This window comes from Poecilia reticulata, chromosome 17 (genome assembly GCF_904066995.2).
Source record: "Poecilia reticulata chromosome 17, P_reticulata-male-v2, whole genome shotgun sequence".
Classification (NCBI taxonomy): Eukaryota; Metazoa; Chordata; class Actinopteri; order Cyprinodontiformes; family Poeciliidae; genus Poecilia; species Poecilia reticulata.
Genome location: NC_088846.1, coordinates 4,195,960 through 4,223,760, shown reverse-complemented (window position 1 = coordinate 4,223,760; position 27,801 = coordinate 4,195,960). Strand labels below are relative to the sequence as shown.

Here is a 27,801-nt window from a genome sequence, read left to right as displayed (position 1 = left end):
CCCTTTTTCCTCCCCTCCTCTTATTCCACCGGAGCATCTCTCTCCTTCTGCTCTCCTTTCCTTCTCCACCGCCCACTTCTTCCCAGCCATTATACCGACCACTCACCGCACCGCCGCCTCATCATCGCATTGCCCCGCTGCGCTTTTCCGCATCTTTCTTTTTTTTTTTTTAACTAATTTTTTGTTTTTTTTTTTCTAAGAGGACGAAAATCGGAACATTTTTTTATTTTTATTTATTTATTTTATTCTGGGACTACACAAACTTCCCCCCCAGCCCTCGGCCTCCCTCCCTCCTCATCACCATGGCGAGCACCGAGGATAAAGCGGCCAGCAAGGAGAGTCCGTCCAGCTGGAAGGACTCCATCTACAACCCGAGGACCGGGGAGCTGCTGGGTCGCACGGCCAGCAGCTGGGGTAAGGATGCACCCCTGCGTCCGATGTCCTCCTCCTGTCAGATATTAAACCTGTGCAGCCTGATTTGTTTATTATTGTTATTATTATTATTGATTCGTGTGCGTGGATGGTTGAATGAAGGTGACTGTGAGGCTGAGTTAGCATTGAGCCGTCCCAGGCCCGCATGGAGGTGAAGGATGGTCTAAAGGTGTGCCCAGGTCTCCTCTTGCTGCGTGAGACTATTTAGATTTCCAAACAGATATCATTTATGATATGTATCTGCAGAGACACCCCCCCCCCGCCCCCCCTACCCCGTCCCTCCAGCCCCCCTGCTGACTGAGCTGCTTCCTTCCCAAATAATCAGCGTCCTGCTGAATTCCTCAGCTGCATCCAAAGCTGATCAGGATGTAGATTTTTTTTATGTAATGCTTCTCCCTAAACTGAGGTGGTAACACTCCCCCACCCCCCAACTCCCCAACCAACACACACACACACACACACACACACCCACACACACACACACACACACACACACACACACACACACACACACACACACACTCTTCCCTTCACTGCAGCCGGCTCCTATAGGCTGGTGCCGGCTTCAGTCAGGCTGCCTGGGCCCCCGTGCTGCTGTGCAGTGGGATGCTCCATTGCAGTTGCATGGCCGCCCACATTAGCATGCCTGTCAAGGTCAAATGGGATTCCCTCTCTTTTCTTTCTCTGTCTTTCTCGCACTGGACAGGTGCATTGTGGGATACTGCTGGAGAGCAATGAGGGTAAAAAAAGATAGAAGGGATGGGAGGTTGTGGGGAGGGGGTGGCTGCCCCCCCCCCACTCTCTTTTGATCCGCTTAGAGGGCATCTCTGAGGTGCTGGTGAACCATTTTGATTCTGATGTTTCCTCGCTTTACAGCTTCAAAAAACTGCTGAAAAGTTTGGGGGGGTTGAGGGGGGCGTTGAGGAAAAAAATACCTGTGATTGTCAGAGGTAGTGGATTTAAAATGGTGTCGCTCAAGTGGGTAGTTCTGTGGAACCGCAGCAAACCGAGACACGTCCCGCAGCATGCTCGACCCTCTGCCTCTGTAGAAACAAACTTTACTGTGGCACAGAGAGAAGATTGAGCAGCATCAAGGTTCACACAGCAAAAGTCAAAAACAATATATTAAAAATCAAGACTGCAACAATAATAGTAGTAGCAGCAATAATAATAATAATAATAATAATAATAATAATAATAATAATAATAATAATAATAATAATAATAATAATAATAATAATAATAATAATAATAATAATAATAATGACAACATACAATGTTATTACTGTATGTTATTATTTTCTGTAATAACTGCACAGAAAATCCTGTGCACTTATTACAGATAGAACATTTAGACATCACTTTTCACATGTTCAGTGTGCCTGTACATTATGTACATTTTTGGAAAAGAGACTGACTATTTACACTGCAGTACATCAATGCAGAAAAAAACAGATGTGCAACAACAGCAGCAATGTTATTGAAAGGGGCAGCATTATGTAAAATCAACTTTTTTGAGCTTTACATCATGTTCTTATGTTATTCCCTCGTCAAAAACACACCTGGAGTTTTGCTTTGATTTAAGGATGTTTGAGGAATCCTTTAATCTCCCGTGGTAACCATTCAGCTGTGCAAAACGCCTGGTTGGACCTAGCTCCTCCTTCGAGGACGAAGCTCCTCCTCAGAGCTGCAGTTTCCATGCCTCCCCTCCCCAGATCAGATCCTTCAGACTAGCCAGCAGCAATTAGCAAACACCTGGTGGAACTGGGCAAACGCTGGTAAAAGCGTTGTTAAAGTTTTAATAGAGGAACCATGTTGTGATGACTTTCTGAAGGCGGAGTTTCAGAGACAGAGCATCAATTTCATATGGTGTTAAATTATAAAGTCAATTTTATTTTAAGTCATACTTGATAAATATATCATGTCTACAATAACTGAAGGTGACATCCATCCTTCTATGTTCTTCCGCTTATCCGGGGTCATGTCATGGCGGTAGCAGCCTAAGTAGGGAGGCCCAGACTTCCCTGAAGGTGACATAGTTACTTACTTATTTTATAAACTGATACTCTGTGGCTGGAGAACACATAGTACTGGCCCTTTAAAAACATTCTGTGTGTCCCCCTGACCTGCAGCCCTCATCCTGCTCTTCTACCTGGTCTTCTACTGCTTCCTGGCCGGCATGTTCGCCCTCACCATGTGGGTGATGCTGCTCACGCTGGACGACTACGTGCCGAAGTACAGGGACCGCATCCCCAGTCCAGGTCAGTGTCCTCCGGCTCCACCTAAAGGTCTGGCACCACCATCTGCCACGAGCGGCCATGTTTTCTCTTTGAGGCATGCATTATTAATGCTCCTCCAGCTTAGATGCTGTCACTGTAAAGTGCTACTTTATATTGCTGCTTTTTGCATTGATCTGTTTGGAAGACTCTTCCTGAGTGATAACTAGAACAGGATCAGCTCAGTGGATGCTTCCTCTAATAGCCGTGTTTTGGTTTCACTCTCACTTTATGGTCGGCGTCTCTGTTTTGCAGGACTGGCAATCCGGCCAAACTCTTTGGACATCTCCTTCAACAGATCTGATCCACAGAAGTATTCACAGTATGTCCGAAACCTGGAGTCTTTCCTTCAGAGTGAGTGCACTCCAAGCCGATGAATTACAAAAAACCCCAAAAAAAACACGATCTGCAGGTGAACCAGTAGCAGTCCTTTGTTTTTGTGGACTTGGATCTGAGCAGAATTCTGTCCACATCATGTCTCTGTCAGGATATAATGACACGGAGCAGGAGGGGAACACGGACTGTTCTCCAGGAAAGTACACCCTGCGGGAGGAAGGGGAAGGAATATCGCAGAAAGCGTGCCGCTTCAGGAGGGCGCTCCTGAGTTTCTGCTCCGGCCTGTCTGACACTAACTTCGGATACCATGAAGGAAAACCCTGTGTGCTGCTCAAAATGAACAGGGTACCAAACGGCTTTCATGGCAAAGTCTGCCTTTTATAGCTGCTTACAGAAGTATACTTCATCTTTAAACTTTTTCACAAACCTTTTAGACTACAACCGTAAAACCTTCATTTGTTTCATTGGGAGTTTCTGTGATGCACTGTGGGTGGGGATAACGCTGGTCAACAGAGAAATAATCGTCTTGGGTTTGTCAACTGATTTAGGGTCATTTTGATGAGCTGAATCCAAAAATCACATTGGTTTTGCTCCATTAGATCAACTTTCTGAACTATGGAGCAACATGAGCATCAAAATGCAGATGCAGGACTTGTTCTCACATCTGGAGAATCTGGGATCAATGAGTGATGAGCAGGAGGAGAGATTCCATCAGGACAGAAAAGAGACGGAGAATTTTACACAATGAAGACGTGATGTTCAATTCACATGTACTTACACTTATTAGTGTTTATTATTCGATTCACAGAAATCCAAGTTTGTAACATTTAGTTAAAACCCTCGTGTTGTCCTCGGGTCAAAATGACCGAGATTTGTATGTGTTTTCCCTATACACAGAAAATGAGGACAACAGGAGGGTTTTAAATGTTACAAGACTTTTTTGGAAGAGAAATATTAATGGAAATGAATTGATAATGTCACAAAAATGTCATCAATTTAGTCAAAACATTGGATTTCTCTAAATCAAATTAGAATAAAAACCTGACCTGATTGAGAAAAATGGATGTCAGTTGCAAAATAAACCTAATTCAGTTTGAAAAAACATGGACAACTTACAAAAAACATATTTTTAACCCAGTGTAAAGACTTAGAATTAATTAAAACTATTTTTTAGATTTTTTTCTTTTTTTTTTAGAATTTTTAGCATTCATAGCGCCACAAACACAAATTCTACTCTAAAAAACGCTCCCATTTTTCAGTGGCTCTGTCAGGACGCCACATAAAGAAATGTGATTTATATCACTAAACTGCACACAGTAACTTTAATCATATTTTCAAATATACTGGAATTTGTGGAACTCTGGAGAACATAATTTTGATTTTTAACATTAATGCAAATTTATCAAGACGACAGTTAATCTAAATCTTTAAGAAATTTTCACGATAAATGATAAATAAATAATAAATGATAAACGATACGATAAATGACCACCTGCATGATGGACTACCACAGACAGCCAAAAATTTAACATTTTGGTCTAAATTCAAACTGCTGTGTGATGAAAAAACTAAAACTGCACATCTTCCTGAACACAGCTTCCTATTGTGAAGCATGGTGGTGGCAGCCTCATGCCGTGGGAATATTTTTTCTTCAGCAGGAAAAGAGAAGCTGGCCAGAGTTGAAGGGAAGATGAATGCTGTTAAATGCAGGGCAACACTGGAAAATAAAAATAAAAATAGAAAACTGTGAGAGGCTGTGAGAAAGTAGAGAGCTCCATGGTTCAGATCAAAGCTTGTTTATGTCTTAGAATAGCCCAGTCAAAGTCTAAATCTGTGCGATGGCTTTAAATAGCTTTTTATTGATGCTCTCCATGCAATCTGATGGAGTTTGAGATATTGTGGAAGAAAACTGGGACACAAATGTTATGTTATGGAAGTACAAAGCTGGTAGAGATGTGCCCTGATGGATTTTGCAGCTAATATTAAATAAAAGGTATGGGATGCCATATAGTCAAAAAATAACTGAAATAATTTGGATTATTTAGCTAGTCATATGAAAAAAAAGTAATATTTTTAGCATTTAGCTCCAAATTACATATTGAGTTAACGAGCATAATATTTTGGTTGAAGCTAAATATGTCACTTTAAACTAAATATTTAGCTCCAAATCAGATTTTTTGCTAACAGACATATATTTAGTTTGAGGCTAAATATTTAGTAAACAAGCTGAAAGTTTTTGCTTTAAACCTAATAATTAGCTACAAACTAAATATTTATTTATAGTGCCACATTTTTGTTTTGTTTGAAGCTAAGTACTTAGCTCCAAACCGAACCGTTAGCCTCAAATGACACAATTAGATCCAAACTAAATACTTATTTAGCAGGCCAAATTCCTAGTTTGAAGTTGAATATTTGTTTAGCTGGATGCTAAATTTTTAGCTTCCAACTAAATCCAAATATTCCAAACCAAACATTTAGCCTCAAATCACACAACTAGCTCCAAACAATGTATTTATTTAGCAATCTAAGCATATGGTTTGAAGCTAAATATTAATTTACAAAGATTAATATTTTGTTTGAAACCAGATAGTTAGTTTAAAGATAAATATTTAGCTAACAAGCTAAATATTTAGCTTCAAATTAAATATTTAGCCTCAATATAAATCTGTAGCTCCTATATTTAGTTTATAAATTAAATATTTATCTTGGTAATTAGATATTTAGTTTTAAACTATAACATTTATAGATGAATTAATATGATGGTGAAAATTTGACTGACAAATTAACCCCCATTTTGTTTCTTATGACAGGTTGAATAATCCAGATTATTGCTGTTAACTTCTGAATGTGTAACTTTAGCAGCATCCCACAGCATAGCCTCTGCAATGTGTCTGATCAACAGGATTTTTAGATTTTTTTCTTCTATTTTTAATTGTAGAAATCTTTGAAAACCACATATATCATTTTCCTTCCACTTCCACATGGGATCCTAATAAGATATGCTGTCCCTTTTGTCATATTGTGTAGCTGCAATATGACAAAACGTTATAACCTGTTATGAGAATGTTTATGAGCTCAGGCTCCTAAACGATTTGATTTGTTTGTAGCGGTGCAGCGTCCTGACAGTGACCCTCCTCCCGTGTCTCTGCCCTCACAGATCATCGGCTTGAAGCCCGGCGGGGATCCCTACATCAACTGCACTGTCAAAGTAAAAAATAAAATCTGAGAATTCTCGTGCAACTTTATTGTATGTGTATTTGTGTCTTTTTAGTTCTTCCATTAAAAACAAAGCATATTTATTATCACTGTGGATTTAATATTTCCTTTGTTGTTCTTTCACATTTTCCCTCTTTTTTTATTTTTATTTTTGTGTGTGTTTGTGTCTCATGTCTTTTTGCATGCTGTCACTGACGTCTTTAGGGTAAGACGGATATGTGAATTATCAGGATAAGGCCAGTAGGAGTAAGAACACATTTCTGTTATGTAACGGGTCATTACGTGGGCGCCTCCAAAACCCATCTTAGTGGCATTTTAGAGTTTATTTTTAGCCTAACCAGTGTCGCTCTTTTACCCCGGAAATGACACTTTTTTCAGACTAAACACAGAACAATCTCATTTAACTAATTCATTCAAATCTCTTTGCCTGGACCTCAGAGGGATGCTGCTTCTGCTCGTTCATGTCCTGTGTCATTTTGTCTTAAGAACATTTCACATTTGCTGTTAATTTAACACTAAACTACTTGCTTTTATCCAATGAGAAATTTAAACCTCCATGTATTCTTCCCTGCAGAAAGATAACCCGATCCAAATGCACTATTTCCCCAAAGAGGGACGTTTTGACCAGATGTATTTCCCCTACTATGGCAAGAAAGCCCATGTAAGTATCTTATCTTCCAAGGTGCATGTCAATGTATCTGAGAATATGTCTTACATGAGGCAATGAAATTCATTTTATGAAACATCAAATCTTGCCACACGTGTGTTACTTCTGATGTTCACCTGTTCTTACAGTGTCTGTAGGTGTGAAATGTGTTGCCATGCGTTACTTTTGCAGTGATGTCACCATCGTGTTAGCCATCAGTTTAGCAATCACTTGATGAAATCGCTTACAGGTTCTTTACACAGTTTATTAGCGGGTGAATATTTATTCACTGAATTCATCAAGACAGTCAGAGCCACTTAGATTTTTCTAAATGCTGATGTGACATTCATCAGTGCAGACAGAGCGTCAGCATAGCGTTGCTTGTTAATCGGGTCGTTGCTCCAACAGTAGCACTTGACATTTACACATGCTCTACTGTATTAAAAGATTTTTTCCTACTCGTTAAGTCACCCTAAAGGATAACCAAAACTAATTTTTTATTTCATAAGAGCCGCAATGATGTCAGTTTATTTATTTATTTTTATTTTAAACAATATTAAAATCAGAAGTTTGCATATATTTCCTTATAGTCCTTGAAAGATTTCCCTTTGAAAGTGAGTGACTCAGTTCAAATGTTTCTGTTGTCCCACAAACTTGTAACAATTAATTTCTCTGAAATATGAACTGATGTAACTGAGGAAGGTTTGTAGGTCACGTCAGAACATTGACTTTGTTGTACTTAAGGTGCTTTTGTAACTCATTTGTATTAATTATCTACAAATTAGCTTTTGTAGTTAATTTGGCAGTATGCTTCGGGTCATTGTCCATTTGGAAAACTCACTTCCACTGAATGTTTAACTTCCACTGAATTTTTAACTTCCTGATTGATGTCATGAGATATATGGCTTCAATATTTCCACATAATAGGGAAATATATATTAAGATTATTGTAAACTGCATCAATAATCCCTCTTGAAGCAACAAAGCACCAACATCATGAAGCTGCCACTTCCATACTTCCCAGTTGGGGTGCAACGATGACTGTTACGGCAACACAGTTCCACTGTAACTTCACCAGTCCGCTGGACACGTCGCCAGAAATGGATGTCTTTGTCTCTGAGTGCACTGGCAAATTGTAATATATCTGTTTCGCTTTGTTGCTCTTTGAATAACAGCTTCACTAGTTGGCCTTTCGGGCGCTGTGAATGGTCTCTTCACGTGGGCTTTGGTTTTGTTCTGCATCTATTTACGTTTCACCCTTAAAGACGTCCAGCTCTGTGAAACAGACACAGGGGGTGTCTTCCTGAACATTTTGATGGCGAGACATCCCACCAGTGTTCAGAACGGTGTGCATGGCACCTTCAGACATCTGAAAGTTGCACCAAATGAGGAGCACAGGTGTGGAGTTCCACAGTTGTAGAAGTTTATAAAGCCATCGCCGTGATGGAGGACACAGATTACTGGAAGGCATCGTAAAGTTAGCGTATGTAAACTTCAGAGTTCTAAGAAATAATAAGGATTTTAACATTTTTTACTCTTCTCTCACTATTTGTCATTTAAGACAGAATAATGGAAATCCTAACAAGCGTTTTTGGTCCAGTTTCTAGTTCAAATATCTTAGTACACTTGAAATAAGATAAAAATAACTTATAAGTAACTTTTTAGCAAGATAGTTATTTTAAGTAAATAATTATTTAATGGTGAAAAGTACTTGTTCCATTGGCAGATTATTTAACTTATAATAAATTTATCTGCCAGTAGAACTGGCCTTTATTTCTTGCTAAAATGTTACTTTTAAGTTATTTTGTTTTATTTCAAGTGTGTTCATGTATTTGCAGGAGAAACTAGATCAAAAATACTTGGTAAGATTTTGTGTTTTTGCAGTGTATGCATGTTGTCTGTATATGGTGAAGTGTGTGACAGTGTGAGCTGAAACGCAGGACAGATGCAGTTTTTCCTCAAACTGTGGTCTGCGAGCGCCCCCTAGTGTTCCATACGGTACTGCATATGAACGATCTTTATTTGCCGTGACGTGAGCTCAGTTAGCTTACAAAAGGACTGTGTTTAAAAATAATAATGGATACGTGGCTTATGACCGGATCACTCAAAAGAAAAGCTGAAGATATCAGTGGAAGGAAAACAATGTCAGGAATACTTATACAATACTACTTATATTTCATTTCCCTTTGGGATAAATAACGTTTTTTTTATTGATCAGAGGAATTTATGTCTGCAGGAATATTTTTCCATTTATGCAGAACTTTTGTTCTTAGAACATTATTACGATACATAGCATGCCACCTGCACACAGATCACGGTCTGTGGATGTGCTGAGTAACTTGGCAGTGAGCAGTGCTGCGCCCCACGCTGACTAACTCCATCTTAAAAAACAATTATTTACATCGGCCTTTCTTCATGTTGAAAGAAAATGTTAGTTTCTGCCAAAAGTCTAACAAACTCTAAATATCCCTAAAAATGTACACAACACCTGTAGTAGAGAACAATTTCTTTTTAGATTTCCATGTGTTTTCCGTCGTTGGAAAGCTTAAAATTCAGTCAGACAATTCAAAATGCCCCCAAGTATTTTTGGTTCATGGTTTTGTCCTGGCCAGTCACATTTACAAAACACCTCCCAAAGAAGACAACAATAAATGAGTTCAGAGGCTAACATTTTCAGTTCAGATTATATATATTATGATGTTGTGTTAGTGTGGGAGCAATTGTGGGTTAAGTTTGAGAAACACTGTCCCAGTGTCAGGACTGACGAAAGAGCATTTCCTCCCCGATGCAGGAGAACTACGTGGAGCCGCTGGTGGCTGTGAAGCTGCTGTTCACCAAGGAGGACTATAACAAGGAGCTGGCCGTGGAGTGCAAGGTGAACGGCTCCAACCTTCTAAACGACGACGACAGGGACAAGTTCCTGGGCCGCATCACCTTCCGGATCAAGGTGGTGGAGTAAAAAAAAAAAAATGGCAGAGGCGGATCAGGGGAGCGCACCTTGCCGGCCCCTGAATTTGCAAACGGATTTGCGATTATGAAAAAATTTTAAAAATTAAAAAAAATAAAAATAAAAAAAAAGGAAGGAAGTGTCAAATGTGTCACAAAGATTTTTCCTTTCTCTCTTTATTTCTTTTCTGGATATGGTATCGATGTTTGATGCAGGTAAATGTTTGGGCCTCCAACAGAGGAAGCCGTTTGGTGTCAGACGACCTTGATGACCTTCCTGACCATTCTTTCCATCTGATTTTTTTTTGCTGATCTCCTCAGAACAAGTTTCTGAACCAGGTCCTTTTCATTTCCTGTTGCACCGTTCATCCTTTACTTAGCACAGGTCCCTTTTTTTCTTTTTTTAGTGCTGATGTGATTTAATAACCTATAGCCATTGGAACCAAGCTTCTTGGAGCTGTTGTGTGTAATTGCTGATACTTCTTTCTTTTCATTTGTGACCTTCCTCCTGTCGGGATGAGTGTGTTTCGACCTCTGAATCTGTGTGAAGGGCCTCGTCACTCGCTGGTGTTGCGAGGACTTGGGTTCTTGCTGTGGGTAGAGCTGAAAATGTAGAACATGTTCAACGTATTTTTCATCTCAAAAAACTTCATCAAGTCATACCTTGATACTTGAGTATAGCCAATGTATCCTTGTACATAAAATACAAATTCCAAACGCCCTTTTAACTATAAATACATAGTGAACTTAAGCATATTTAGGGAACTATAGGTAGAAATTTGTCTTGCGCTGCACCAAGCCGCAGACCAGTCTTGTGCCGTCCGTCTGTCTGTTTGTGTGTCTGCATGTGTGTTTGTCCGTCTGTCTGTCTGCCTGTCTTCCTGTTTGTCCACCTCTTGCAGCTGATTGGGTGAGTCCCAGGACTGGGTGAGCTGCGTTGCCCGGGGCGGCGGTGTGTGTGTGGACAGTGAGGGTTTGCTGTTTTGAGGCAGAGAGGGACTGGAGAAGTATAGCGAGAAATAACTTCACTGCAATATGTACTGTATATCTCTATGTGATCTCTATATCTATCTGGGTCTCAAAGATTGTTTGTTAGCTTACTCTCTTCTTCAGCCTGTTTATCTGATTGTCTGCTGATCTATTACTCTTTAATGTACATATATATAAATATATATACACACATACACAAACACGTACACAAACATAAACACACACACACAATATCTACCATATTTACCTAAGTCACACTGTATTTTTGGTCACCAAACATAATGTCTGTGCACTGTAAAGAAATATAATTTAAGCAAAGATTTACAGAAGATTATCTTATTCAAAGCTATGTTTACACAGTCTTAAAAGGAACCTGTATTTAAAGGAACAACCTGTAACATCTCTTCAGGGTGCCTTAAGACCTGATTAAATAAATTGTGATTTTGAAGAAAAATAGCCTCATAGTTTTGTGGTGTTTTGTTGTTTCATTTAAATTTTAGTTTGTAGAAAATAAGTTTTTGCCTTTGTAAAGTCTACCATGTTAACTTAGCATGCTAACTTGTTTACTTTACTTTTTATGTCACTGTAGACAATAACCCCAAAAACTTCAATGTTCCGTCTTAAAGGGATATTTTTGGCATTTTTTGAAGCTGATTCTTTTCTTAAGAAATGATCCCAAGCTCCTCAAATAAACTGACTAGAAAAGGACAGAGAATCAAATGTTTTTTCATGTTTAAGGAATATTGTCCTTAAACATATCATATACTCGCCTGACTTAAGCAATACATCAGGTAAGATACTGTCTGCTTATGACTGATTAGTGTACCCAGGTGAAAAAAAAGCATACTTTAGTATACTAAATTTTAACATACTTTAATATACTTTTATCGATGTACTTAAACTGTACTATACCGCTCAAAAGATAAAGGGAACACTTAAACAACACAATATAACTCCAAGTAAATCAAACTTCTGTGAAATCAAACTGTCCACTTAGGAAGCAACACTGATTGACCCGACGAGGGTCCCCGTTGTCAATCAGTGTTGCTTCCTAAGTGGACAGTTTGATTTCACAGAAGTTTGATTTACTTGGAGTTATATTGTGTTGTTTAAGTGTTCCCTTTATCTTTTGAGCAGTGTATTTTGGAACAACTAATTTTGTGCTTTGTATACTTTAGTAGTATTTAAATTGTATTAAATTACAACTAATAGTATATTTTAGTATACTATACGTACTTTTTTGGAACAACTTCAAGTGTACTTGGTGTACTTAAAGTATACTTTTTAAATATATTTCAGAGCTTTATTATATTTTGATATAATTATATTTTGAGTGTAATAATTCTGTCTCAGAATTGTATTAAAAATATATATTTAATATACCTCAAATATATTTTAAATATACTATTAATATATTAGTAATGTATTTAAATTACACTTAATTTTTATTTTTGATTTCCTGCTATTGATAATAAAGTACAATTTTAATTAATCGTCAAAGTCTTTATTCCTACGTACCTATTTTGAAAATGACATGCATAACTACACTACAGTACTTACATTGTTTTAGGCTAAAATTACATGGGAAAATTAATTACACAAGATGTTTAAGGTAATTCAAATTGTTTTATAACAGACATTTTAAAACTGTCTAATTTGAATCAAAACATTATAAACTTAACATAAATTATAAGTTTTCAGGTCAAAAGTGAACACATGAACATGAAAATTTAAGTGTAACAATAAAACATGACAGTGAGGATCAACGACAGGATATTCCCGTTCACTGCACCTTACAGAAACCTACAAAAAAGAACAATAGAGCAATTAAACAGAGAAAGCATTTGTATTTAAAGAGAACAGAAAAATGGCAAATAAAAAAATAATACTTACAATTTTAAGACGTTGTGGACTCGCCATGTATGTGACATCATCAGAACTGATGATGATTGGGACCAGATGCCTGGGGAGGAAAAACATTTCTGGGTGTCTTCTTTGCCTGTTTATGTTAGAAGTAGAAAAAAATAGTCAGCAATGTCATAGAATCAGTTGATGTTGGCAATAACTATGAAGCTGTTTTAAGTGTGGACTTAAGGAGACAAACTACCTTAAAATCTTTCCATCCATGATCTGAACACACTGATCATTGCAGGTCACCAGTCCATCACAGGGCCCTGAAAGTCAACAATAAATAAAAATAATGAAAGAGAAATGTTTAACAAGGAGAAAAATTCTTTCCAGTTACCTTTAAATCAAATCATGTTTATTAAACACTTGGTGTTGGTAACACACCAGTTTTTGTTGTTGAAAATGTAGCTAGCTTCTCATTAAAAAAACAAACTTACTTCATGAAGACGATGTGGAGGTTCGTCCTCAGGGCTGGTTGGTGATCTGGTGGAGTCAGAGCCTCTTCTGAGACAGGAAAGTCTTTAGGTTTTCCAACACCTGATTTCTCTGGCTTCCTCTTTCATCTTTATTTGCTTAGTCAGACTGCAAACATATGTTGAAGATAAAATCATTGATGAACGAGTTATAACAACCTCACAATACCAAAGTCTCTCTGTCTTCCATTCATCCATCCATCCATTTTCTTACACCCTTGTCCCTGAGTGGGGTCGGGAGGGTTGCTGGTGCCTCTCCAGCTAACGTTCCGGCCGAGAGGCGGGGTCACCCTGGACAGGTCGCCAGTCTGACGCAGGGCAACTCTGTCTTATCTGTCTCTCTGTCTTATGGAGCACAATTAAAACCAGGTTAGTTTATGAATTAAAGTATAAGTCGCAACAAACAACCTCCATGCAGTTATAACATAAAGCTGAATGATTACTGTAGTAATAATCATACAAGTCACAATAAAATTGATAAAATAATTATTTATAAAACCAATGTAAGTTATATATCTTTACTGCACTGTTTATAATTAAAAGAAGATAATTAATAAGCAAACTTACCACCAGATAGGAACACTTGGCAGCCTTCGTCCCTCCGGGCTCCTTTTGTGACACATTTACGTCACACATCTGAAAATTGATTGGATACTTTCTTAAAAATTACATCATGATTATCATTTTTTTATTGTATGCAATTTTAATAAATAGTAAAATATTATTAAGGCACTTAAAAATTCATACATATTCATTCATATTTTGTTCACTTAAAGTATACTTTTATTTAATATATTAAAAGTGTATTTTGGTACAATTATATTTAAGTGCGTTTAAAGTACTAATTTCGAAATTGGTACAAGTGTATTTTTAATTATTAAGTGTACACTTAATAATTAGTATACATAAAGTGTACTTTCACAAGTATAAGTATGTTTGAAGTATACTTAGAAATAAGTTTTAAAAAAAAATTCCCTTCTCACCCTCTGCGGGTGGTCTGTTTCATCCTCTGAGCTCGGGTCCTCTACCAGAGGCCTGGGAGCTTGAGGGTTCTGCGCAGTATCTTGGCTGTGCCTAGAACTGCACATTTCTGGACTGAGATGTCTGATGTTGTTCCTGGGATCTGTTTGAGCCACTGCTCCAGTTTGGGGGTGACTGCCCCGAGGGCCCCGATGACCACAGGCACCACTGTGGTCTTCACCTTCCAGGTCTTTTCCAGTTCCTCCCTGAGGCCCTGGTACTTCTCCAATTTCTCATGCTCCTTTTTCCTGATGTTGTAATCACTTGGTATTGCTACATCCACCACAACGGCTTTCCTCTGTTCTTTATCCACCACCACAATGACCGGTTGGTTCGCCATTACCATCTTGTCTGTCTGGATCTGGAAGTCCCACAGGATCTTAGCTCGGTCATTCTCCACCACTTTTGGGGGTGTTCCCCACTTTGATCTCGGGGCTTCCAGTCCATATTCTGCACAGATGTTCCTGTACACTATGCCCGCCACTTGGTTATGTCGTTCCAGGTACGCTTTCCCTGCCAGCATCTTGCACCCTGCTATTATGTGCTGGACTGTCTCAGGGGCCTCCTTGCACAACCTACACCTTGGGTCTTCTCTGGTGTGGTAGATCTGAGCCTCTATTGCTCTGGTGTTTAGGGCCTGTTCCTGGGCGGCCAGGATGAGAGCCTCTGTGCTGTCCTTGAGTCCAGCTTTCTCCAGCCATTGGTAGGTTTTCCTGACATCAGCCACTTCAGTTATTTGTCGGTGGTACATCCCATGTAGGGGCTTGTCCTCCCATGATGGTACTTCCAGCACCTTGTCTTCTGTTCCCCATTGCCTGAGACATTCGCTGAGCACATCGTCCGTTGAGGCTTTGTCCTTGATGTATTTATGGATCTTGGATGTTTCATCCTGGACAGTGGCTCTCACACTCACTAGTCCTCTGCCTCCTTCCTTACGGCTCGTGTACAGTCTCAGGGTGCTGGATTTGGGGTGGAACCCTCCATGCATGGTTAGTAGCTTCCTAGTCTTAACATCCGTGGCCTTCATCTCTTCCATTGGCCAGCTAATTATTCCGGCAGGGTATCTGATTACTGGTAAGGCATAGCTGTTTATTGCACGGATCTTGTTCTTGCCATTGAGCTGGCTTCTCAGGACTTGCCTTATTCGTTGGAGGTATTTGGCTGTGGCTCCTTTCCTTGTGACCTCATCGAGGTTGCCATTTGCTTGTGGTATTCCCAGGTACTTGTAGCTGTGCTCTATGTCTGCTATTGTTCCTTCTGGGAGTGAGACCCCTTCTGTGTGGGCGACCTTCCCTCTCTTTGTAACCATCCGACCACACTTCTCTAGTCCGAATGACATCCCAATGTCAGTGCTGAAGATCCTGGTGGTGTGGATCAGTGAGTCGATGTCTCGCTCGCTCTTGGCGTACAGCTTGATGTCATCCATGTAGAGGAGGTGACTGATCGTGGCCCCATTCTTGAGTCGGTATCCGTAGCCAGTCTTGTTGATGATTTGGCTGAGAGGGTTCAGGCCTATGCAGAACAGCAGTGGGGACAGAGCATCTCCTTGGTATATGCCACATTTGATGGACACTTGTGCAAGTGGTTTGCAGTTGGCTTCAAGGGTGGTTTTCCACAGCCCCATCGAGTTTGCAATGAAGGCTCTTAGAGTCCTATTGATGTTGTACATCTCTAAGCATTCAATGATCCAAGTGTGTGGCATTGAGTCATAGGCTTTCTTGTAATCAATCCAAGCGCTACACAGGTTGGTGTGTCGGGTTTTGCAGTCTCGGGCGACTGTGTGGTCTACAAGGAGTTGGTGTTTGGCTCCTCTGCTATTTATGCCTATGCCCTTCTGTGCCTTGCTCATGTATTTATCCATGTGCTTATCCATGTATTTTTAATTATTAAGTGTACACTTAATAATTAGTATACATAAAGTGTACTTTCACAAGTATAAGTATGTTTGAAGTATACTTAGAAATAAGTATATATATATATAGAAATAAGTATATATATATATATATATATATATATATATATATATATATATATATATATATATATATATATATATATATATATATATATATATATATATATATATATATATATATATATATATATATATATAATTTTTTTTTTCCATATATATATTTTGAGTCATATTTAGTTTTTCAAGTATCCTTTTATAATTAATAAGTATGATTGTCAGAGCGCTTGGGTTCCTCAAAGAGAGATTGGAAGGATTTCAAACATAATTATTATTTCTAGTAAGTTATTTCTAATCTTCTGAAAATTCTCTTACTTCCAGAGCCCTGTGTTATATGATAAAGCACATGCCATCACATAAGATTAGCATAGAGATATGAATAAAAATAAAATTTTTATCTTCAGATAAGTTATTATTAACTGGGTGGTGGAAGTAATTGCACTGCAGATCGGGTTTCTTCAAAGACAAATACGAGTTTTTTATAACGTACTCATTTTTATTGTAGTACATTTTTGTGACCACGTGGGGGCTCCAGAGAGACCAAGGAGTGACAGAAGAAATTAATGGAAAACATTGTACATACACCACCACCTTAGCGTTGATAGGGGTAAAACAAAGTTGATATCAATTTATTTAACAGCATTCTTTGACAGGTTCATCTACAGGTAAAGCCTCCGTTAAACTGTAGATCTTGGCTGGCTTTTGTTAGTTTTACAATAATCCAGCACTGCTTCAATAATGTGATGTTATTTCTATAAACGTTGCTGGTAAATGGTCGGTGGAATTAGGATCATTATCATGATCAAAAATGGAACCATTTATGCAATTTTCAGAGCACAATCTGAAGCTACACTCTTCATGTCATAATTCTATCAAAGCTGGACATGAACTAACCCTGACCTCTTCACAAGACAACCATAAACATGACATGCAAGATTGTTTTCATATACAGCAATCACAAACTTTAATGTATTTTGTGTCAAGTAAAAAGATTATACAAGTTGTTCTCAACATGCTTTTGTAATAAAAATCTGAGGATTGTGTCTCGTAGAACCCTAACCTCTTGATGCAGGTACAGCTGCAACATCTGGTTGTTTATCTTGTGACTCTTGTGATTTGAAAAAAAAAAAAGGGTTTCTATTGCAGTTTTAGAAAATACATCTGTTTCAATGCAACTGAAAAACCATCTCATCCTAGCGCAAAAATGATCAATCTAAAACGTGATTTTTTTGTTGTTGTTTTTTCCATGTGTTTCCATTAAGCTAATTTAGATAGAGTGGTCATGTTGGACCTACCAGAGGCTGCACTTGGTGCTGAGGCCAGAAAACATCAGGAACAGATGTAAAATAAGTCCTATCTTCTGTCTCCTCTGAGTCTTCATCACCTCCATCACCTATAAAGCTGCAGAAGCTCTGTCCTTCACTCTCATTTGCAGCAGCAGCAGCAGCAGTAACAGCAGTCACAGCAGCTCCTGCTAAATGTGAGATAATCTCCTGGGCTTTAACTGCAGCAAAAATCCACCTTAATGGCTCCTAAGCTCTTACTGTCCTTGACTTGGACGGCAGTAAACAGCAGAAGTTGGAGATGAAAGATTTTCCCACTTGGTATCTCAAGTTTCAATGAGGCCAATAAAATGTATCAACATTTTACCATATCCTTGTTCGGGAATTTTTTTTTAAGTGTTGATCTTTAGCTTTGACAGGCAAATAATATTTCTTTTGAGTTTTCATAAATTTCTTCTCCCAACATTCAAAATAAAATGAATATCATCAACTCAAGGGCTTTGAATGATGCAGTTCTTTTTGGATTGGTAAGATTATTACAACAAATTCAATGAATGAAATTATTTGGTGAACTTAAGTCAACCTTCCACATTCACACACACATATTCTGATGTGTGTCCCTCAACAACTTGTAGAAAATCCACATCATTTTCATAACTATCTCCTGACCCAATTCTGACTGGACAATTATCCATTCATCTTACTGGAACTGGCAGAACTCGGTTGATTTGATCGGTTTCCCTCCACAGATCTTGCTTTCAGACATAATCCATACATTTTCAACAAGGTGGAGGTCAGTGCTATTCTATAAGCTTAGAGTTATCTTGCATTATCCAGCATAAGAGCAGTTTTGATGTGTGCTTGGTAGCATAAAAAAAAAATGCTTTATTGATCCCAAAGAGAAACTGATGAATAAAATTGCCTGGATGCAGAGCAGGACCAAAGAGGAAAGAGAGATGGAGGAAGTTCTAACCAGACAGCAATTTAAAGTGGAGCGGCTAAAGCTTAGCGGTGCTAGTCAACAACTGATGATGGCATCCACGTCATATTATTGTGGAATATCCTCTCTGCTGAGTCGGACTGCAACAGACTTCAGTCAGAAGCCTCTTCAGATTTGTTGCAAGACTGACTGCTCCCGAGGATCCTTTCTTCCCACAGCGTCACCATCCACGATTCTCTGAAGATACTTGAATGATGTGAGTTAAGACAATAAATTAGTAAATCATTTTAATTCAATTTAATAACAAAACTGCATGACATAGTGAAGGAGGACAGCTTCTGAGTTCTTTGACTTCAAATCAACAGCTAGATGTTTGAAATATTGATGCATCTGAATGTTCTAACAGGTCAGTGGTGCCAAACACACATAAAAAACTGGTTTTTAGAATTGAAGAAACAGGTTTAAGTTTTTTGGACAGGCACCAACCTCAGAATTATTGACAGTCTGGCGTAAAATCTGTGTAAGTGCCAGGAGACTGAGAGCTAGGCGGCTACCTTTCTATGTGCAAATTTAGGTGTTTCTTCCACTGACTTTGATTCCTCCAGCAGAATTTCAACCTGGCCAATCAATGAACAGACAGAGAAATCATGAACTAAACTACAGTTGCCTGTAGTTTAGTAATGGCAGTGGAGGGAGTGAACAAAGCCGTTCAGTCCGTGTTGGCCAAACCTTAAAATATTGAATCAACATAAACAGCCGCTTTGTTAGGATGGACACTTCTCTCTTCACAGTGGAGGATGGTTGTTTACAGCGCAGGTCATTTCCAGTAAGCTTCACAGCACACAACTAGTGCATTAAATACTCACAGACAAACGTCAGTTATTGGCTAGCTATCATTGGAAACAATCATTTCTAACAAGCTAGCAAACTTGCCAATTGTGGTAAAATATTCTTGTTAGACCAGAATGCAGGTTGTTTCTCTGCAACTTGTTGAGAGAGATTTAACCAAATACTAGTGTGAGTCTGTATCAATTTCAACCTGTATATTATTTCAACCTCGTTTGGAGAAAATCCATGGTAAATTCAAACTAGTGGTCAAATATGAATAATTGCTTTTAGCATTTATTCACCACTTTGAAAAAAAATGCTGTATGCAAATCTTCACCTTGCACATGTCAGAAGCATTGAACCTTGAAGCCCAGTACCTTGAGGCGATTTGAAACTGGTTTAAACTAAGATGGCAAAAGGGTTATCACCTAATCAGCTAAAAGTTTAACTTGCCAATTTGTGGAAACCAAGACCTGGCTGTAGTCAGCATCTTTAGAGGGGATTAGTGGGATGGATATTTTTAGGATTCACTCCTGAGTCCTAAGCAGCACCGTCTCTGTGTAAATATAGTGATGGGGAAGTGCGTAACGCGCCACAATCTGGGCTGTTCTGACGCTGGCAGCAGGTGACAAAAACACATGTAAACCAGAAGCACGGATTTCAAAAGACATATTTAATTTCCTCAAGCTGATTCAAACGTAAAGGATCTTTTTTTTTCTTTTTTTTCAGATTTACACAGCGCATTACTTCATTTTCTTTCATTCATATGTACAGGAACATGATTGCACATTTGAATTATTTTCACATAAATGGTAAAAACTCAACTCTGCCCGAGATCTGCCCATTTAAAACAAATAAAGACCCTGAGACAATCAACAAGAACAACTGGCCTATTCAAAGTCTCTAAACTCAGCTCAACATAAACTATACAATAATTTATGGTATCTGACTAGCTTGAGTTTTTTATTCTTTTTTAATAATCATTAGACTAATAAAAACAGCCCTGAATGATCACAGAGCTTCAGGGCTGTGGACAGGGAACTCCTGGTACAGGAATTTATTGCCCAACTCTTCTAAATCGTCCTCGATCATACGCAGCAAAGATCTGCTAGTTGTGCACTCTTCTATCCCCCAGCATCCCTGGGCTTCACTCTCCGTCCTTATGTCGGACGTTACAGCACCAACACAGGAGAGACTCAGAGCGGGGAGGTGTTTGGTATTATTTCATTTCTCTAAAATCATTCTAAACTTGAAATTACTTACATAAAGCTCCCTTTTCTGTGCATAGATACTTGCATAACTCTTTATGTACAACACATACAATCGTGTTTTATAGTTTGTATAAAACTAAGAAGTCAGGCGGATGTAAATGCTGTGTTTTGCTGTAACTACGTGGTCTAAGATCACAACGAAAAAGGAATACTACAAATTTCTCTGTGGAATGCGGTGGAGGAAGAAAACCCCACTCCTCACAGTAGAAGCCCTCTGGTGTTATGAAACTGTAAATAAACGCAGATGTTCCACAATCCAGCAGGATAGATTTCAAAGACAAGAAGATAGTTTACATTTCTATCTTTACAATTGTACATGTAACAGCAGTTTCCAAGTGTATTCCCATGCAGACACCAGTTTACTTCTGCGGTTTCACTGCAAACACTGGTGTGGATAAAAAAACAGCTTACTGCTAGCAGTCACTCTTGGTCAATGTGGTTGCAAGTCTACAGAATGAAATATGCATGTCTTTAAGAGAAGTTGTGGACCAGGAATGATGTGTAAAATACATCATCATGTCATTGTTCATGCTTTTGTGAGCTCTGCCTCAGGAGCATCCTGCCTCTAAACCATCAGCATCCTTACAAGCTCTTTCTCTCTGTAAAGATGCCAATCCTTACCCCTCATGAAACATGATCCACTTTTTACACCGATGCTATTGTCCATGAGAAAGCAAATTACTGAGGTGTTAGAAGCCTAACGTGAGCCCTCTCAGAGGAGCGCACACGTGCCGGACTTCTTGTCATCATCTAGACCTCCTCCGCCCTCCTTCCTGTTGGGATCACTTAGTTCGTCGTACAGTCCGGTGTCGATCATCTCTTGCTGCCAGGGAATGGGCACTGCGCCCGTACTGAACTCCTGGAAAAATTTATTATCCTTGGCATCAAACTCGATGCCTTTGATCTCGGAGAATTCTGCGATGTCGCCGGTATCCTTGGCGTAGACGACGTTGGGTTTGGGCACCCAGGGAGGGTCCACAAGCCCTGCCTCCAGGCGAGGGAAGTTGATTGTTTTGAACCACTCGTGCTTCCTCGGATCCTCCATGTTGTTCCTGTTAAAAGGAGAAAAATACATGTGTGAATTCATGTAGATCCAGAATTACCAAAAGGCTAAACACCAATGCTGAACTTGGTGCCCTGCCTGATGCCCTGACTAAAGCTGATTTGAAGATGCTACTGTTGGGGTAGCAGGGGTACCTTCTGTCCATCCCTAATAATCATGTAAACCAGAAGAACCTGCTCTTACCTCATGCCCAGACGCTCATCTATCTTCTTCTTGAGGAACTGTTGGATGATGTCCTTGGTGGGAGCATCAAAGCACTTGTGCTCCCACTTTGGCTCCTCATTGAGAATGCGTCGTTGGACCTCCTCCTTCTCCACCTTCTGATTTTTGCTCTCAGGGCCTTTGAAAGGTGTGTAGCCTGCCACCATCTCATAGATACTGCAACCCAGGGCCCACCAGTCCACCGATGTCCGATATGGTGTTTTGCTCAGGAGCTCAGGGGCCATGTAGGCTCCTGTACCAGCCTGGACAGCAGACATAAAAGTTAGGAAATTTAGAAAAGTTGAGGTCAACATAATAAAAGTTGAGTTGAACTCGAGACCTTTGTCATGTCCGTGTCAATGAAAGAGTGACATGTTTTAGAGAATGTTGTTAGATCATGGAATACATTTCTGCTTAAGAGTATGCATTTCCAAATGCATATTGAACTGTCCAATGAAATACCACCTTTCATTCTCCTTCCCTACTGCTTTTCTCCACCACTTCCCCTTCTTTTTATCTTTCCCCTTTCCTTGTGTGACCCTGTTGCCAGCCTTAAAGCCAGGAGCCTAATCCTAATGCTAAGCCTACTAGCTGTCAAGAGTTGTGTGTGTCTGCACCCTGAGTTGTCCTGTCTCTTATATAAGGCCTGTCCATTTCTGGATGTTGTAGCCCCCAGCAGAAATGCATCCAGACATCCAAACACAGAACCCATTATGCCAGCTAAAGAACACGCCCCGCAGACCTGCACTGAACTATTTCTGTTTGCCACCTCGAGTCAGTCAAGGCACTTACATATCCTAACACCTTAAAGACTATTACTATCAGCCCAAATCATCCCTTTCTATTCTTTGCTCCACCCTCAGTGCAAAGCCATGCAGGTAGGCAACTGACCTGGAATCATTGCCAGTATCAATCCCCTCAAGAAAACACACCCTGCCTATTTGCTCATACGTATATAAATGTAGACATTGATTGAGGACCTCACCATTTGTGCTATTTAAGTCTTTTGCACTGATGATTGGGATTACTGGACACCTTTGGCACCTATAGATCTGTCCTTCACAAAGATTGAGTTGCCACACATCTGTGATTTGAATGCCTAGTAGTTTTGTACCAGCACCATGTCACATATGATCACCCGGTTCACACAAAGGAGGAAAACAGAGGCAACCTCTGGAATTTTTTGTCTCCAAGATGAAAATGATTGCAAACTATCATGTCTGAACATATGCAATGCAAGTTTTCCTTCAGTCTCTCAAATCTAATCAGGGACAGACTTGTGTAATGCCCAGTAAGAGGATTATGGGACCAAAGCCAGGCTTGCCTGTAGGAGGTTAGCCCAGTCACTTTGGCTGACTGGAGAGCATCGCAGTGCTCAATAATGAGCTTACTGGACTTTCATAGAGCCAAGAGCTTACTCTTTGCTCCTGCAAGTAAGTCCTGAACAAAACCAGTGGCAATATTGGTTTTCTTGTTTTGACAGTTGACGTGAAAAATGGTGCTGACTAATATACTATTAGAATGTTCGATTGTTTATCTGTTAAATGCGTTTTTACTCAAAATATTTAACAAATCTACCATTGTTTTCAAATGTTGGTACATAATCTTATAATATCGGCACCTAGTCTGGTTCTGGTAAGCTGTTCTTTTTCAGTGTTATCAGGGTGCCCTTCACTTGGGGACCTTCATTGAAGACGAGTTGATTTTCACAGCCGGATAGAACAAATAAAATCTCTCCCATCAAGGTGCTCAGAAAAGCATTAGCATATGTGTTAGTGTATCTCAAATTGATTGCTTACAAATGTTCAAGCTTTGTCCTGACTGCTAAAGGATCAAATGAGTTATATAATCGATTTAGAGGCTCTAATTGCAAAGATCTTTAAACAAACCAGTAATCCCTGTCCGGATTTACACTGAAACTCTACCAAAGGGTGACAATATGTCTACATGTTGAAATGAGCTGAACCTTTTCTTTACATTAGCCCACTACCCAGGTACCACTGATACTGGTTTATTTGGACTTTTTTGTTTCTTAAGAGAGTAAGCTAACAAAAACTACTGCCTTAACATCAGTCATACAGACAAAAGGGATGGTTCTAAATAGCTTTCTGTTGTACAGTGTATCAGATGCTTTCTCAGTTCTTGAAACCACACAGTCACAATGTCCGTCTACTCACCATCTGGGTGACAGTTTTTCCGGGAACGACCTCTATTGCCAGACCCAAATCTGAAAGTCGACACTGGCCTTGACTATCCAGCAGAACATTCTCAGGCTTCATGTCACGGTATACAATATCCATGGCGTGGAGGTGCAGGATGCCAGTGGCGATTTGTGCAGTGTAGTGAATGATGCGTTTCATCTCTATGCCCTTGTCCACACCTTTGCCATCGTAGCCTATGTTGTAAATGTGGTACTTGAGATCTCCTCCATTCATCAGGGTCATGACAAGGCACAGGTGAGTCTTGCTGTCATATGCATAGGCCAAGTTGACCAGAAACAGACTGTTGACCTTCTCCAAGATTTGCTTTTCTAAAAGGGCCATTTTTTCACCACCCTTCTTTTTCAGACGTTTTTTACACAACTTCTTGCAGGCGTACATCTGACCCGTGTTCTTGACCTGAACAGCACATACCTACAAGGAGAAAAACATTGTTTGGAAAACATGAGGGTTTCTTCATTATGATAGATGCTTAGAACTTCTACAATATCTAGACAGAGCCAAAATATCATCTTTTGGTATTAAGCTGATGGACATAGCCAAAGACCAATTTATGCAGATTGAATGACCAAAAGCTTTTTTGTTTCTTGAGAAAATTAAAAAAATTTCACATTAATGAACAATGTAATGTTTATTATAGAAGGCTTATAAGGTTTTACAGTTAATGTCTATATGTTCTGAGTTTGTGAAACCAAGGTCAAATTCTTTGTGCAAACAAACTTAGCCAGTGACACTTATTCTGATTGTGAATGTTAAACCATTTCATTAATTTGCCAGTTTGTATGATATGCTAATCATCAATCATCCAATTATCTATTGGCTTGGGTACAAGGCAGTTGAAAAACTGGACATAGGAGTCAAACTAACTTGACTCTTGCTAGCTGATCCTTAGCATCATTTAGCATCATCCTGGAGACTTGTTTTGCTCACATCTTAAACCAAAATTCTAATCAATATCAGTTTTTGCTGTAGGTAGAAACATGGCACAATCAATATGTAGACTAAATCGTAGTGTCCAGTGTTTAGTTAAAAAATGGAGAACATACTAGTGAAGGCCATTTGAGGTAGCAGCTATAAGGTTCAGTAATGGTAATCCCTAACTCCAAATAAGTTCCTCAAGGGTCAGTTCTAAGACCTGTGTGTGTGAATGTAATGCTAAGCCATTACAGGATAGTAGTGTTTATCATTTGCGCACCTTTTATCAGTAATGGCAGTTAACGCTTCTGTTGGACAAATATTTCCCCTTTTGAAATACCTGGATGGCTCGAAACAAATAAGTTTTAAATATTTGAGTCAATGGCTTCTTATTTTGGCCCTTATTTTCTGTCGAGTCATCAGATTTGATTCTGCACCAACAATATGAATTGTGATTTTATGGCTCATGCTTGGCAGTCAGCTTGAAATGAGGTTAATCCTCTTGCCCACATGTTCTCATCAACAGCAATTACATTACGACCAAGAAATGCAAAAATGCCAGTAGGATTTTAGAACGTGAATTTGGAAACCTCATAAAATGACTGAGGTATAAAAGATACATATCTATATTTAAAAGTAAGTTTTTACTCTTACCTCACCAAAGCCCCCTTTTCCCAGAGTCCTGAATTCGTAAAAGTATTTGTCACTGATGGGCTGCTTTTCATACTCCTTCCATTGAAGGAATTTGTCAAAGAATGGGCTGGCCTGGTATTCTGTATAAGGCTTGCCTTTCAGAAATTCTCTTACACCCTCCTGGACCTGGGTTTTCATCACTTCCTCAAAGTTGGCATCTGTCACAGACTTGCATTTTTCCGCAGGCTCCCCGGTAAGAAAGTTCAGGAAGGATTTGGAGTCAGCTTTGCAGTATTTTTTCATAATTTCTTGCCGAGCCTTCTCTTTGGTTGCACCTTCAGCGAGGTCCCAGTCATACAGTTCATCCAGGAACTCTGCAGCAAGTTTGAACTCAGGGGTACTAGACAGAAAATCACGGAAAAGCTTTTTCCCTATAGGCTGCCTTTCACAAATGGATGTAAAGTCCTTTTCGATGCCTCCTCTGGTGGCAGCACACTGCTCCGGCTTGGGAAGAGACAAGCTCCGGCGGCGTTTTTTCATTTCCTTGTCATCCCCTCCTTGTGCTTTCAGGTAGGCCGTGTTGGCCACCAGGTTATCCAAGCCCCCCATGTCACACATCTTGGCGGTTTTATGTGTTCTTTCCCCCCTACGTGACTGGGTTCTTCAGTGGCTTCCCAAGGATGCCCACTTGGAGTTTGTGCGTCTACGTGAGAGTGCACTTCTCTCCCAAAGCCAGCGTGCAAATGAGCTCCTGCACACAGCACACCTGCAAACCTAAGACACACTGACACACCCAGTAATTACTCATTTAGAATTAAATACCAAGGAGGGATTTTGGCTTAAGGATCTTTGTGTGGTCTATTCAAGGATGCTGTACACGGAAAGGGAATCGTAAGCGGGCTCTGCTGTAAGAGGCTTTGAAGACCTCTATATCTGTCCCTGATTTTTTAAAGTCTAGCAGTGGTCCTTTGGATTCTGTTGACCATGCAGATAGTAGTGAGGTGCACAGTAAGATCAAAAGACAGAAACAACCAGAAAATTTTTTTTTACATATGTCATGGATACATTTAAATGAATCTAGTATGTCTATATGTGCATTTACTTAAAACACAACAACTGTGAAATTGAATTGAATATTGTGTAGTTATGATCTCATGTTATCACAAGATATAATTTACATGTGCACACATGGAATGGGGAAAGATCTCGGGCATCGTTAGATTTCTCCTGCCTGTCTCACCAGAACATGGACCGCAGTGAGCTCACTTGTAATCTGCTTGCTTCTTTATCTCTCCCAACACTCTTACTGGCAATATTCACTCTAATTCATCAATGGCCATGTCTTGATCACCAAAAAACGGGGGAAAAAAATCTGCAACACATTTCTAATAATACTGTGTTTTTATTGTCATAATGAAGACCATGTTGAGTGAGATAATCTCCAAGAACATCCTGGTTGGGAAACAAGCAGATGTTACAGATGTGACTAAAACCAGGTGTTTACCTGCACTGACGGTCTGCAAACTGCAGTTCTGGAGCTGCATGTGGCTACTTGGGCCCTAATAATTTTGGACAAAGAGTAAGTAGAATGGAGTTTTTATTGCATATGAAATTTAATAAAAGTAGTCTAATAGCAGCTTTTCTATGTAGTTTGGTTCAATAGCTGCAGGTACAATTTCAAGATGAGTGAAGGTGCCACATTCACCTGTTAGAACAGTTACGTACAAGGATAAAGCCCATGGCAATGTCCAGCTATGATATTTTTCAGGAAGGAGACCAGTTGATCATCTCAGAATGGAACATGGACTGAAAAGCCACACAGTGGGCAAGAATCCATTACTACAAAGGCAATCCAAAAAAAAAAGCTAAATTATAGTTTAAAATGGACTCAAGGAAAATACTTTACTGTGTTTTGTTTGGCATTGGCCGCTCTAGGACTAGCTGTTAGCTTCCACCTTCTAGACCATTTAATAAATCACCAAGATTGTTATCTACTGCATTTCAGCTGCTTATAACCTTTTCATAGAACCTCATTTTAAAATTTCTGAAACAATTTTAATTGCAGGCAATCCCAACACTTCATCTATTGTAATGTGTGGGCCAATTCAGGTCGATAAACCTGAGATAATATTAGCTAATCCTTTCTCAAAGAGTCTCAAGCTGTCAGTGTCCTGCAGAAGATCAAAGGCTTTGCTTGCTGTCCACAACCACCAATGTAAGAACTTTTGACCCT

At 39.4% G+C, this 27,801-nt stretch overlaps 2 protein-coding genes and 1 long non-coding RNA gene across 4 annotated transcripts; 1 reads left to right on the top strand and 2 right to left on the bottom strand.

The window, feature by feature from the left end:
• On the top strand, positions 1–11,298 carry atp1b3a (ATPase Na+/K+ transporting subunit beta 3a). The gene is made up of 7 exons (XM_008433333.3): positions 1–414; positions 2,565–2,693; positions 2,964–3,062; positions 3,196–3,389; positions 6,202–6,252; positions 6,835–6,921; positions 9,698–11,298. The coding sequence occupies exons 1-7, from the start codon at positions 303–305 to the stop codon at positions 9,863–9,865; spliced, it is 840 nt and encodes a 279-aa protein (XP_008431555.1). The 5' UTR covers positions 1–302; the 3' UTR covers positions 9,866–11,298.
• A 610-nt stretch (positions 11,299–11,908) lies between these two features.
• On the bottom strand, positions 11,909–13,839 carry LOC145547993 (uncharacterized). 2 transcript variants are annotated; one of them, XR_014084263.1, is made up of 4 exons: positions 13,438–13,839; positions 13,188–13,332; positions 12,950–13,016; positions 11,909–12,841 (listed from the first exon to the last, which is right to left on the bottom strand). It is a non-coding gene; the product is annotated as an uncharacterized LOC145547993 (long non-coding RNA). The 2 variants fall into 2 exon arrangements; XR_014084262.1 differs by having other exon boundaries at positions 13,188–13,839.
• Positions 13,840–19,918: 6,079 nt separating this feature from the next.
• Positions 19,919–26,379, bottom strand: grk7a (G protein-coupled receptor kinase 7a). The gene is made up of 4 exons (XM_008433334.3): positions 25,590–26,379; positions 23,979–24,434; positions 21,784–22,064; positions 19,919–21,589 (listed from the first exon to the last, which is right to left on the bottom strand). The coding sequence occupies exons 1-4, from the start codon at positions 26,184–26,186 to the stop codon at positions 21,250–21,252; spliced, it is 1,674 nt and encodes a 557-aa protein (XP_008431556.2). The 5' UTR covers positions 26,187–26,379; the 3' UTR covers positions 19,919–21,249.
• Between the last annotated feature and the right edge of the window lie 1,422 nt (positions 26,380–27,801).